Source organism: Lagenorhynchus albirostris, chromosome 18 (genome assembly GCF_949774975.1).
Source record: "Lagenorhynchus albirostris chromosome 18, mLagAlb1.1, whole genome shotgun sequence".
NCBI lineage: Eukaryota > Metazoa > Chordata > Mammalia > Artiodactyla > Delphinidae > Lagenorhynchus > Lagenorhynchus albirostris.
The window spans coordinates 296,229-310,825 of record NC_083112.1 but is presented as its reverse complement, the minus strand read 5'-3'; the positions used below and the strand labels follow the sequence as shown (position 1 = coordinate 310,825).

The 14,597-nt window shown below is 36.3% G+C and overlaps 1 protein-coding gene across 1 annotated transcript in view; it reads right to left on the bottom strand.

The window, feature by feature from the left end:
- The window catches only part of RNF17 (ring finger protein 17), a 102,980-nt gene extending 90,344 nt beyond the window's left edge, over nt 1–12,636 (bottom strand). The window contains exons 1-4 of the mRNA XM_060128932.1: nt 12,550–12,636; nt 10,356–10,467; nt 9,134–9,214; nt 7,455–7,555 (exon numbers count right to left, since the gene is read on the bottom strand). Of these exons, the coding sequence (XP_059984915.1) occupies nt 7,455–7,555; nt 9,134–9,214; nt 10,356–10,467; nt 12,550–12,572 (317 nt within the window). The 5' untranslated portion in view covers nt 12,573–12,636. The remainder of the gene's footprint in view (nt 1–7,454; nt 7,556–9,133; nt 9,215–10,355; nt 10,468–12,549) is intronic.
- Nucleotides 12,637–14,597: the final 1,961 nt, after the last annotated feature.

Sequence of the window (14,597 nt, the reverse complement as noted above, 5' to 3'; positions counted from 1 at the left end):
ATCTATGTATGTGTGTGTGTGTGTGTGTGTGTACACACACCCACACACCCCACATCTTCTTTAAACATTCATCCATTGATGGACTCTTAGGTTGTTTCCTTATCTTGGCTATTGTAAATAATGCTGCATTGATCACAGGGGTGCATATATCTTTTCAAATTAGTGTGTTTATTTTCTTCGAATAAATACCCAGAATTAGAATTAGTGGATTCTTAATTTTTTGAAGAACCTCCATATGTTTTCCATAGTGGCTGCAGCAATTTACATACTCAACAATACACAAGGGTTTGCATTTCTCCACATCTTTGCTACCATTTGTTATCTCCTGTATTTTCAAGAATAGCCATACTAACAGGTATGAGATGATATCTCATTGTGGTTTTCATTTGCATTTTCCTGATGATTAGTGACGTTGAGCACCTTTTCAGGTACCCATTGGCCAGGTGTATGTCTTCGTTGGAAAAATGTCTATTCAGTCCCTCTGTTCATTTTTAAATCAGATCGTTTGGGGTTTTTTGCAAAAGGGACTCCTTCAGGTTAAAATGAAAGAGATCAACATCTCTGGAAAAGGTAAATACATGGGCAAATACAAAATGTATTATTATTGTAATTTTGGTTTATGACTCCTCTATATTTTCCACAGCATTTACAGAATACATAAAATGATTATAAAGCTATGTCAATGGATACACAACGTATAAAGATGCAACTGTGACAACAAAACATAAAGAAGGGGTGGAAATGTAAAGTAGAGGTTTTGTATGCAATTCAGTTGTGCTGGCTTCAATTCAAAATAGATGTGAGGATGTTATTTGTAATGCCCATGATAACCACACAAAAAACTAACTATAGAATATGCAAAAAAGAAATGAGAAGGGAATCAAAATGTGTCACCACCAAAAAAAAAATCAAATAAACAGAAAAGAAGGTAGTAATAGAGGAAATGAATGTCAAAAAAAGCTATTAGACATATATAGGAGCCTGCACACCACAAAGAAGAATAAGCCCCGCTCACCGCAACTAGAGAAAGCCCACGTGCAGCAACGAAGCCCTAACGCAGCCAAAAATAAAAATAAAAATTTTTTTAAAAGGCAGAGAGTGGAAGAAAAGTGAGTTGTTTTTTTTAATTTATTTTCGTCTGCGTTGGTTCTTCGTTGCTGTACGTGGACTCTCTCTAGTTGTGGTGAGTGGGGGCTACTCTTCGTTGTGGTGCACGGGCTTCTCATAACCGTGGCTTCTCTTGTTGCAGAGCACGGGCTGCAGGGGCCCGGCCTTCAGTATCTGCAGCACGCAGGCTCAGCAGTTGTGGCTCGTGGGCTCTAGAGCACAGGCTCAGTAGTTGTGGTATATGGGCTTAGCTGCTCCACGCCATGTGGGATCCTCCCGGACCAGGGCTCGAACCAGTGTCTCCTGCATTGGCAGGTGGATTCTTAACCACTGCACCACCAGAGAAGCCTGGGTTTTTTTTAATGACAGCATATAGTTAGGCCTATAAGAGACTCATTTTAGATCTAAAGACAAAGATAGGTTGAAAGTGAATGGATGGAAAGAGATATTCTATGCAAATAGTAACCGAAAGAGAGCTAGGGTGGCTATGCTAATTTCAGGCAAAATAGACACTAAGTCAAAAACCGTTACAAGACAAACAAGGACATTATAGACTGATAAAAGGGTCAATTCACCAATAAAACAATTATAAATACATATGTACCAAACATCAGAGGCCCAAAATATATGATGCAAACGTTGATGTAATAAAGGAGAAAGAGAGAGCTCTGTAAGTATAGGTGGAGACTTCAATATCCTACACTTCCAACTGTGGACAGAAAAACCATACAGAATATCAGTAAGGAAACAGACTACTTAAACAACATTGTAGACCAACTGGACCTAACATACAAACACTCCACCCAGGGCTTCCCTGGTGGCGCAGTGGTTGAGAGTCCACCTGCCGATGCAGGGGACTTGGGTTCGTGCCCTGGTCCAGGAAAATCCCACATGCCGCGGAGCGGCTGGGCCCGTGAGCCATGGCCGCTGAGCCTGCGCGTCCGGAGCTTGTGCTGCGCAACAGGAGAGGCCACAACAGTGAGAGGCCCGCGTACTGCAAAAAACAAAAAAAACCAAAAAAAACCCACTTCACCCAATGACAGACAATACACATCTTCCTCAAGCATACATGGAGCACTCTCCATGTTAGACCACATATTAGGGCAAAAAGAACTCTTAATACATTTTAAAAGACTGAAAGTATACAAAGTATCTTTTCTGATCACAATGGAATAAAACTAGAAATCAATAATAGAAGGAAACTGGAAAATTCACAAATATGTGGAAATTAAATAACATACTACTAAACACAAATGGATCAAAGAAAAAAAATAGAAGGAGAATATCTTGAGACAAACGAAAATGGAAAAACAAAGTATCAAAATTTATGGGATGCAGTGAAAGCAGAGCTAAAAGAGAAATATACAACTGTAAACACATTAAAAAAGGCATGGCAAACCAACAACCTAACTTTACACCTTAGGAACCGGAAAAGAACAAACTAAACCCAAAGCTAGCAGAAGGAAGGAGTAGTAAGATTAGAGTGGAAATAAGTATATAAATAGGATAAAATAGAGAAAAATCAAAGAAACCAAAAGGTGGTTCTTTGAGAAGATCAAAATTGACCACTTTCAGCTACACTATCTAGGAAAACAAGAGAAGAGCCAACTTACTAAAATCAAAAATAAAGTAGGCATAGGATGATCAATTTTACAGACAAAAAATATTTGAAAACAGTGCTGTGAATAACTGTATGCCAAGAAATTGGATAAGCTAGACGAAATGGACGAATTCCTAGAAACACACCACCTACCAACACTGAATCATGAAGAAACAGAAAATCTGAGCAGACCAAAAAAAAGTAAGAAGATTGAATCAGTAATCAAAAGCTTCCCCAAAAAGAAAAGCCGTGGACTAGATGGCTTCACCAAAAATTTTATGAAGAATTAACACCAATCCTCCTCAAACTCTTCCAAAAAACTGAAGAGCCAGAGAAGACATTTCCTAACTTATTCTATGAGACCAGCATTGCCCTCATACCAAAGCCATATGAAAACACTATAAGAAAACTATAGATTAATGTCTCTTACAAGTATTAATGCAAAATCCTCAATAAAATACTACTAAATTGAATCAGCAGTATAGTGAAAGAATACCACATCATGTCAAGTGGGATTTATTCCCTGGAATGAAGGAAGCTTCAACATATGAATATCAATTAATGTTATACACCACATTAACAGAAACAAGTAAAATCCCCCCACAGGGTCCTTTCAAATGATAGAGAAAAAGGATGTGACGTTCTCAACACCTTTCAGGATAAAAACACTCAAATTAGGAATTGAGGGAAACTACATCAACATAATAAAGGCTATATAAGAAAAACTCACAGCTAACATTACATTCGATGATAGACTGACAGCTTTTCTTCTAAGAACGGTAGCAAGAAAAGGATGTGAGATTTTGCCATTGCTATTTAATATATCATTGTCAGTTCTAGCCAGAGTAAATAGGCAAAAAAAAAGAAAGATATAAAAGCCATCCAAATTTACAAGAAGTTGGAAAATGATCTCTTTTTGCAGATGACATGATCTTATAGGTAAAGATGCCACAAAAATACTAGTAGGTCTATAAACGAATTCAGCAGAGATGTAGGATGCAAAATGAACACAACAAAAAATCAGATGCATTTCTACACACTAACAATGAACAGTCCGAAAAGGAAATTAACAATTCATTTTACAACAGAATATAAAGAAGAATATACTCAGGAATAAACATAACCGAGGACGCAACAGACTTGTACACTTGTACACTACACAACACTGCTGAAATTAAGGAAAACAAAATAAATGGAAAGATCTCCCATGTTCATGAACCAGAAGATTTAATACTGTTAAGATGTCAATACCCAAAACAATCTACAATTCAAAGCCATCCCTATCAAAATCCCAATGATGTTTCATGTAGAATAGAAAAGCCCATCCTATAAGTCACATGAGATCTCAAGGGACCCTAAACTTCCAAAACAACCTTGAAAAAGAACAAAGTTGGAGAGCTCACACATCCTGATTTCAAAACTTGCTACAAAGCCACATTAAAACAGTGTGCTACTGCCACAAGGACAGACAGATTGACCAATGGAACAGAACAGAGAGCTCATAAATAAATCTTCACATATACGGTTCAGCTGAGATTTGACAAGAGTGCCAAGACCATTCAATGGAGAAAAGACCGTCTTTTCAACAAATGGTGCTGGGAAAACTGGATATCCACATGGGAAAGAATAAGTTGGACCCTTTCCTTACACTATACACAAAAATTAGCTTAAAATGACTCAAAGACCTAAATGTAAGAGCTAAAACTATAAAACTCTTAGAAGAAAACACAGGGGGGAAAAGCTTCATGATGTTAGATTTGGCAATGATTTCTTGCATATGACATCAAAACACAGGCAACAAAAGAAAAAACAGATAAGCTGGACTTCATCAATTAAAAACTTTTTTGGATCAAAGAATGCTATCAAGACAGTGAAAAGACAAGCCACAGAAGCAGTGTTTTCTTAGGTCAGTCTTCCAAGGCAAAAGAAATAAAAGCAAAAATAAACAAATAGGACCTAATCAAACTTACAAGCTTTTGCACAGCAAAAGAAGCCATAAACAAGACAACAAAAGACAACCTACGGACTGGGAGAAAATATTTGCAAACGATGTGATCAACAGAGGCTTAATGTCCAAAATATACAAGCAGCTCATACAGCTCAATATCTAAAAAAAAAAAACCAATCAAAAAATGGACAGAAGACCTAAATGGACATTTCTCCAAAGAGGACGGTCATACAGATGGTCAACAGGCATATGAAGAGATACTCAACATCACTGATTATTAGAAAAATGCAAATCAAAACTACAATGAGGTATCACTTCACATGGGTCAGCATGGCCATCATCAAAAAGTCTACAAATAATAAATGCTGGAGAGGCTGTGGACAAAAGGGAACCCTCCTACACCGTTGGTGGGGATGGAAATTGATACAGCCACTATAAAGAACAGTATGGAGGTTCCTTAAAAAACTAAAAATAGGGGCTTCCCTGGTGGCGCAGTGGTTGAGAGTGGTTGCCTTCCGATGCACGGGACGCGGGTTCGTGCCCCAGTCTGGGAAGATCCCACATGCCGTGGAGCGGCTGGGCCCGTGAGCCATGACCGCTGAGCCTGCGCGTCCGGAGCCTGTGCTCCGCAACAGGAGAGGCCACAACAGTGAGAGGCCCGCGTACCGCACAAAAAAAAAAAAAAAAAAAAAAAAACCTACAAGTAGAGTTACCATATGATCCAGCAATCCCACTCCTGGGAACATATCTGGAAAAGACGAAAACTCTAATTCAAAAAGACACATGCACCTCAATGTTCACAGAAGCACTATTTACAATAGTCAAGACACGGAAGCAACCTAAGTGTCCAACAGATGAATGGATAAAGAAGATGTGATATATATATATGATGGAATACGACTCAGCCATAAAGAAGCATGAAATAATGCCATTTGCAGCAACATGGATGGACCTAGAGAATATTATACTTAGTGAAGTCAGAGAAAGACAAATATCATATATCACTTTTATGTGGAATCTAAAAAATAATATAAATGAACTTACTTACAAAACAGAAACAGACTCATAGACATAGAAAACAATCTTATGGTACCAAAGGGTAAAAGGAGGGAGGGATAAATTAGGAGGTTGGGATTATCAGATACACATTACCCTATATAAAGCAGATAAACAACAAGGACCTACTGTAGAGCACAGGGAACCCTATTCAGTATCTTGTAATAACCTATAATGGAAAAGTATCTGAAAAAGAATACATGTATGTGTAAATGAATCACTCTGCTGTACACCTGAAACTAACTCAATATTGTAAATCAACTATACTCCAACAAAAAACTTTTTTAAAAAACACAAACAAAAGGTAAGACACAGAAAGAGAGAGAATATCTGAAAATGATGTATCTGATAAAGGACTAACATCCACAATGTATAAAGAACTCCTACTCCAACCACAACAAAATAAATAATCCAAATCAAAATTGGGCAAAGGACTGGAATACATACCTATCCAGAGAAAATAAACAAATGGTCAATTAATAAGCACATGAAAAGATGTGCTCCACAACACCAGCCATTACGGAAATGTAAGTCAAATCCAAAAATGAGACATCACTTCACATTCTGAAAATGGCTCATCTTTTAAAAAAAAACAAATGTTGGTGAGGATGTGGAGAAATTGGAACCTTTGTGCACTGCTGGTGGGAATGTATCATGTGTGGCCACCATAGAATGCAGTTTGGCAGTCTTCAAAGAGTTAAACATAAAATTACCATATGCCACTAAACTGTACTTTTTAATTTTAATTTTATTGGTGTATAGTTGATACTCAGTGTTGTGTTAGTTTCAGGTATACAGCAAAGTGATTCAGTTATACATATACATATATTCATTCTTTTTTAGATTCTTTTCTCAAAAAGGTTATCATAGAATATTTAGTACAGTTCCCTGTGCTATACAGTAGGTTCTTGTCGGTTATCTATCTTATACAGTGTGTGTATGTTCATCTCAAGCTCCCGATTTACCCCTCCCCCCACCACTAAACTGTATTTTTAAATGCTTAAAAAGGTAAACTTCATTATGTATATTTACTACTTTTAAGAAGTATTTTTTAAATGCATGCACATGACCTATCACTTAAGTGTTATAATTAAATACCAAATGTGACATACCATCAGCATTGAGGAATAAAGAATATCAACTGATACATTCATAGTGTTGAGCATATGTTCTAGTCATCCTAATCAGACAAAAAAAAGAACTAAGAGCCAAATAGGCAAGTACCATTTCTAAATATATTTATCACAACTTTTATGAGCCTGTCTCTTGAAATGCAAAGTGTGATCAAAGATTATTTGAGATCATATATATCAACTTTTTAAAAAGATTGGATATGTAACAGTATGGTATTTGTTTAGAAAAATCACTAGAGTATTATTTGCTCTGATGCAAATACCTAAAAAAAAGTGATGGAACTATCCACATGAAAATGTATGTTTGCATTTTCCCAAGTACGCTGAATTCTACAACAGGATTCAGAATTAGAAAGTATTTTTTTGTGCTAACTGCTTTAAGAAAGAAATTGTTTATTTTAATAGCTTTGGGACCAGAAGACAAATAGCCTAAATGAATAAATAAATAGTTCTTCATTTTGAGGCTGTAAACATCAGCCTGTAGGGACCACCCATTACCTTCCAAACTTGTTTAAAATTTACTAATTTCTTCAGTCTATACAAAGAAATAAAATGACAAGTTAATGTTAAAAGCTTCAGTTGCACTAAGTCTATATTTTTAACTTATTACCTGGAATCAAGAGAAGTGAAAAGCTGATCAAACTGTTTCTCCAGAACCTCTATAAGACTGACTGTCTCCTCTTTTGTTTGATTGTATATGTGTTCGAGCACCTGGGAAGAACATAATACAAAGACCTCATTTGGTATTTTTATTTTGTAGGAACTGTACTATTCAACATAATTTTTAAAGTAAAAGGTACTTTTTGGACTTTTCAAAATAACAACACAAGAGATCAGATAATAAAAGTAAGTCACAAGGTTAAACTTTAAATCCTGGTACTTGTCAACAAGATCACATCTTTGTTAGCACTCTGTACTGATAAATTAGCAAAAAGGCCTAGAAAATCCACCAAGTTTTCTAAAATTCGTATCACTTTTAATCAGTACAGGAAATGGATCATTTTGGATAGCTGAGTTTCTCTCTGGCAGGATTCCTTAAATTCATAAAAACTTAAAATATAATATTAGGGAATTCCCTGGCAGTCCACTGGTTAAGACTCTGCGGTCCCTGTACCAGGGCATGTGTTCAATCCCTGGTCAGGGAATTAAGATCCTGCATGCCGCGGCCAAAAAAAAAAAATTTATACCTATATAAAATATTTTTTAAATACTTGAATTAAAATGTTGACTATTCTACATACTTCTTTATATATATATATATATATATTTTTTTTTTTGCGGTATGTGGGCCTCTCACTGTTGTGGCCTCTCCCGTTGCCGGAGCACAGGCTCCGGACGCGCAGGCCCAGCCACTCCGCAGCATGTGGGATCCTCCCGGACCAGGGCACGAACCTGCGTCCCTAGCATCGGCAAGCGGACTACCAACCACTGAGCCACCAGGGAAGCCCTTCTTTATATTTTTAAACAAAGAATCATTGCTTGAGATCTTTCTTTTTTTCCTTTTAATTCTTCCTTTTTTGGAATGGGAACGTCTATCCTTTGCTTGCCCAACCAACGTATTTTAGAAGGAGATAATTTATTAGTTTCACACATTCAGATTGGAGAGGAATTTTGCCCCAGCATGAGTCATACCCTAAGTCTCACCCATACCTGATTTAGAAGATACTTAGATGAGATTTTGGACTTAGAGTTGATGCTGAAATAGGTTAAGAATTTTGGGGGTGTGAGATGTGCTGAATGTATTTTGCATGTGAGAAGGACATGAACCTGTTATGGGTTGAATTTTTACCCCCCTCCCAAATTCATCTGTTGAAGTCTTAAATTTCATTATCAGCTATAACTTTTTGAATGCCCTGGTTGTAAATTTGCCATTGCTAGGTTCAAGGAGCTTGCTGTTTGTCAATAAATGAGGGAGTCTCTCTCTTGGGTGATGAGGTAAGAAAGAAAAGAACATAAGACTCAGTGTAACAGTATACAGCCAAATAATGAGCAATGTTAGAAGGGTGATCTGCAATGCTTCCAAGACAAAATTCAGCTCGCAGCAAGCAGAAATGAGAGTTCCTTAATAGAGCTCCAATTTCAGTAGGCTGCTAGCACAACAATGCTAGGAGACTAATCCTAGCAGGCCATGAGAGTTTTCTATTCTTTTGTACGTTTCTCTCTCATTAGGTTATCATACTTAATAACTCAGTGCTAAGCTCTACCTTCAGTGATGTTACATCTAAATACACACATTTAAAGAGAACATGCCTTAATTTATGATATAATTTGATCATTCAGAATGCTTACTTTTATAGCAGTACTTAATTGTTCAAAATTTTTCCCTGCCACCTTCAATGCTTCATCAATTTCTTCCACAGTTTCAGTCTCCTAAGAAGGGGGAGGGGGACCACATACAAATACAAAATATAAAAACAGATGCTTAGATATACTGTATTAGTTGCAGAAACATCAAGCTACCGTTTTGGTTACAAAAGCAACATAGACAAATTACAGAAATCTGAAAACAAGCAACAAAGAACATTTTAGAGTTTTGGTGATAGCATTCCGGATTTCTTTTTTTAGCTATCTTTTTGAATAAATGGGATTATGTCCTATAAACATCTTGCAACTTAAAACTACCTGAAAATTTTATCGCGGCCATAAATAAATACATGTAAAAAGTAATAGTTTTTAAGAAAACAAGATTATGATTAGGCTACATTAAGATTTAAACACTGAAGATAGTGCTCTCTCCTCTCCCAGCCCACTAATGATCTCCTTAACAAAAAAACTTAATACTCCATTCAACTGCATTTTGGAATTTATTCTGTTTCTAACCTTCAATTAAAAGAATACATTATTTAAAGTCATCAAAAGTAGTAACTGGTACAATTCAAATCTTCCAACAACAATTACATCATCATCAACGAGTGCCATTAGGCCTTTTAGTTGTCATTAAAACAACTGGAAAATCACACTTAGAATTTAGAAACTTGTGGGACTTCCCTGGCAGTCCAGTGGTTAAGACTTCGCCTTCCACTGCAGGGGGTGTGGTTTTGATCCCTGGTCGGGGAGCTAAGATCTCACATGCCTCGCAGCCAGAAAACCAAAACATAAAGCAGAAGCAATATTGTAACAAATTCAATAAAGACTTTAAAAATGGTCCACATCAAAAAAAATCTTAAAAAAGAAAAGAATTTAGAAACTTGTACTTTACACAAGTTTCACAGAATCTGAGTTCAGTAACTAGGTTCAAAGGGAAGCAGCTACATACAGGTAAATATCAAGAGCACTAACAGAGTTGGTCAAAGGTAGAATGGGCTGCCTTGGGAAGAAAAGAGAATTGTTGAGACATAGTTTAGAATAAAACAAGAGATTCATGCAAGGAGTGTAGGTTTACCTCTGTTACCTTTAAGCTTCCAAAACAATCTATAATTATAGGACCCTTGAGAGGAGAGGAAAGTTAAGCTACCAGAGAAAAGTAAAAATGTTTGGCCTCATCTCACTTCATGAATTACATTTTTCATACCTCTATTACAGTTGATGGGTACAAAACAGTCCCGTGTGTGGAGGTTGAATGTTCTAAACCAACAGTTAGTAGATCAGCAGTCTTTTTAAAGTCCTGAGAACAATTCTTCATCCTGGAAAAATGTCAAGTACATTATTTTAAGTATCAACATTTATATAATGATTTACATCTTCTATTCTGATTTTTACCCTCTATCAAAAATAATTCTGGGCTTCCCTGTTGGTGCAGTGGTTGAGAGTCTGCCTGCCAATGCAGGGGACATGGGTTCGTGCCCCGGTCTGGGAAGATCCCACATGCCGCGGAGCGGCTAGGCCTGTGGGCCATGGCTGCTGAGCCTGCGCGTCTGGAGCCTGTGCTCCGCAACAGGAGAGGCCACAACAGTGAGAGGCCCACGTACCACAAAAAAAAAAAAATAATTCTTATGATGACTTATAAGAACACTTACAGTGGGTTCTCAATTATCTATGATATGCAAAGAGAGGAAAACCATGACTAAATACGCTTTCACATAAAACAATTTTAATCAAGAATTCAACTTCTCAACAAATTCCTAAAAATAACAGTTTACAGTATAAATTGTGCTTTAATTTCCTAATCATCTCTCCTTCCCGGATATTTTTTGGTAGAGATGTTGGTAATCATTGAACTGTCCTAAGCTCAATTAAAGTATTTATACACACAAATGCCAGCTATTAAAAAATGTACTTATAGGTCTGCCTTATGTACATAAAGGTAATGAATTTACTAGGCAAGTTAATTTCAACGGAAGAGTAGGCTGCATTTTTTGTCTACAGAGGCTAGAGTTTCGGCCTATTTTTATCTTTATATCCCTATGTTGGCTGGCACACAGTAAGCACTCAGTGTTTGCTGAATAAGTTAATCATAAGCCTATAATAGTTTATTATGATTAAATGTTCCTCTCATAGAATAATACACTAGGTAATTTTTAAACATTCAATTACTTTAAAAAGTGGATATTCATGTTCTTGAAAACATATGTGAATGCATTAGCCATGAGGAGTCCATCATTCAATTCCTGTTTCAAAATATTAAAGACAAATCAGGAAGGAAATACATCATGTATCAAGGAATACTTCTATTTTAAAATATATGACTATTTGAACCAAACTCTACTGGAATTAGGAAATAGGAGTTTCTAACGTAAGTACACTTGACATGGAGAACTAATTAAAAAATGGCAATTTGGAAAAAAAATGGGGTACCTAAAACAGGTTCATCTACTTCTGAAAGTAAAACTTTACTTTGCAACTGTATTTGACATTACACATACCTAGACAAAAGTACAATCAGACTTGACTTGCATGATGGTTAAAAAGTAAGGAAGTTTCACATATAAGTCCAGATTTCTATTTTGTCTTGGAAAAGAAAAGGATAATCTGGGACCACTGGGATGGTCTCAACACACAGCTCCAGTGACTGGCTGGAGCTGAGCAGGGGCTCCCTCCTCTGGAGCGGGTGCACAATCTTTACTGCCCTTTTAAAGTCGGTCTCCCTCACACAGTAAGTCATCTGCTAGATATGTAGGTGTTCCTATATGTTATGACTCACACAGAGCCACAAAGATTCCTAAAGATTTATTCTAATCACTCCACTCAGAGCTTATGGAGGAAGTGACTGATGGAATACAAATAGAGGAGCTGGGAGCAGTACCTGCATTCAATGAGCCTGAGTGCTACCGCTGGTTCTATCAATACCCAGTTGCCAGACTTTAGCTAACTGCTTTTAGTACCCAAAGAAATAACTCTTCTGTTGGTTTCTAAGCACCCATTTAAATCTGGACAGAGAAACTGCAGCAGTAATGTGAAAAGTCATGACTGCTAGCCTAAAGGATTTTGGATTTTATTTGGACAGGCAATGAAGAACCACAGAACAGGAAAGAGTCTGGAAGAGCTAAAGGTAGGCAAAAGAGACTAAAACAATTAAACAGAGTGTAAAAATGGTAATCTTGCATTCTTTCTTTTGCCTCACTTTAAATAAGGACAAACTAATGCTGCTTCTTTAGGAGCTGGATTCCCATTTCATTAACAGCTCAAATTATAAACTTAAAGAGCTCTCTGTAAACAATGGGTTAGAAACACTAATCTAAGAATGACCTTTAATCAATAATTCTAAAATAACTCTTTCAGAAACATACTGAACTTTAAATACTAAAATAAGTGCACATGGAACATACTTTTTAGGCTGAAGTTTTTCCATAAAAGAATCTTCTTTAATACATCCATCTATTGGGCAGTATTCTTGTTCTGTATTTATAGTTGAAACAACCTTAGGACAAAAGATTAAAAACAAAAAAACAGAAAGTCATTCAATAAATTCTGTTTATCCAGAATTCAAAAAACTAGTGAGCCATTCATAGATAAATGAAAAGATCCTTAAATCCTCTTTAAATCAAAGAAAAATTGTACTTCTGTGATATTTTTATCCTATTTTAATTTTTGAGGAAATCAGTAATTTGACAGCTATTAATTAAACAGAACATTAAAATACCACACTTATAAAGGAAATACTTGGAACATTACTTTAAAAATTTACTGTAAACATTTTACAATGCTATCTTAAGGTATGTTCAAAACTCTAAAATACTTGGGGATAACTTTAATAAGAAAAATATAAGCCCTAAGAAAAGAAAACCAAAAAAACTTATTGGGTATCATAAAACAAAAACTGAATAAATGGCAAATTATGTTATGTTCCTGAAAACAAAGATTTAATACCCTAAAATACATCTAATATAAAATTAATATAATCCTAAAGTTCATATGGAAAATATAATGTGTAAGAATTACAAAAATTTTAATATACCAGGTATAAATGGACCTACACAGTTCAAACCTGAGTTGTCTAAGGGTCAACTGTAAATGAACAGAACAAAGCCCTGAAACAGATCCTCATATACAGGGAACTTCATACAGCCTATAAATGGCATTTCCATTAAACAGACGAAGCATTATTCAATAAATCATGTGGGAAAGCCAGCGAATCATTCTGAAGAAGAAAGTTACATACCCACCTTACATCATATAAAACAGAAAGAGATTTAATATGCACCTTTTTAAAATACTTATACTTCAATACTTATATAAGTATTGAAAAAAATAAATATGTATAACTCTGAGATGAAAAGTCTGCCTAATCAAAGAAAACTTAGAAGCCATGAAGGAGGGGGGAAAAAACAACTGAAAAAGGAAACATTTCTGAATGGTTAAATGTAATAAAACTAAAAGTGAAAAACTGGGAGAAAATATCAATAGTTAAAATACACAGAACGAAGTGTTAATATTTCTATCACATGAAGTATCCTTACAAGTTAGGAAAAAGACAATTCAAAAGGAAAATATGGAAAGGACCTGGAAGGATCTGTTAAAGATCCTCCCAGAAGAGCTGAGAAATCAACATATGAAAAATTGCTCAATTTCGCTAGCAATCAGGGATTTGCAATTTAAAACAAGCAGATACCCAATTTTTTGCCCATTAAATTGCCAAACATGTTTTTTAAAATGTGACAAACACCGATTTTTTTTTTTTAAGACACAGAAATTAACAGAACCTGCTGATGGGATTTTTTTTTGGTGGGAGTGGGTTTGAGGAATTATGCAAAAATATAGTGAAAGAATTTGAAAACCACCTAAGTGTTTTTGATAAAGAGATTATATTACAGCACTTATGTACCAGGGTTTATTATGCAGCCATTAAAAGTAACGTAGGAGGGCTTCCCCGGTGGCACAGTGGTTGAGAGTCCGCCTGCCAATGCAGGGGACGCAGGTTCGTGCCCCGGTCCGGGAAGATCCAACATGCCGTGGAGCGGCTAGGCCCATGAGCCATGGCCGCTGAGCCTGCGCGTCCGGAGCCTGTGCTCTGCAATGGGAGAGGCCACAACAGTGAGAGGCCCACATACCGCAAAAAAAAAAAAACGTAGGAGACGCTCATGAGGATAGGTTAATGCTGAGAGAAATAAAGCAGACTACTAAATGTTATAGTCTCCCATGTAAATACATATGTGTCTTTGGTGGGAAGAGGATGTCCTAGCAAGGTTTCAAGTATAACGTACCAAAGACAGTTATCTATTATTAGATAATTAGGAGAAAAGCATTACTTTAAAAACATCACATTGGATCAAATGTTATTTTTAAGCACACACCCCAAAATTGGGGGCTATAACCTTAATAATTTCTATCCACCTACTCATTTATGCCCCTTTGCCTGGTCATTTCATAGTAAGAA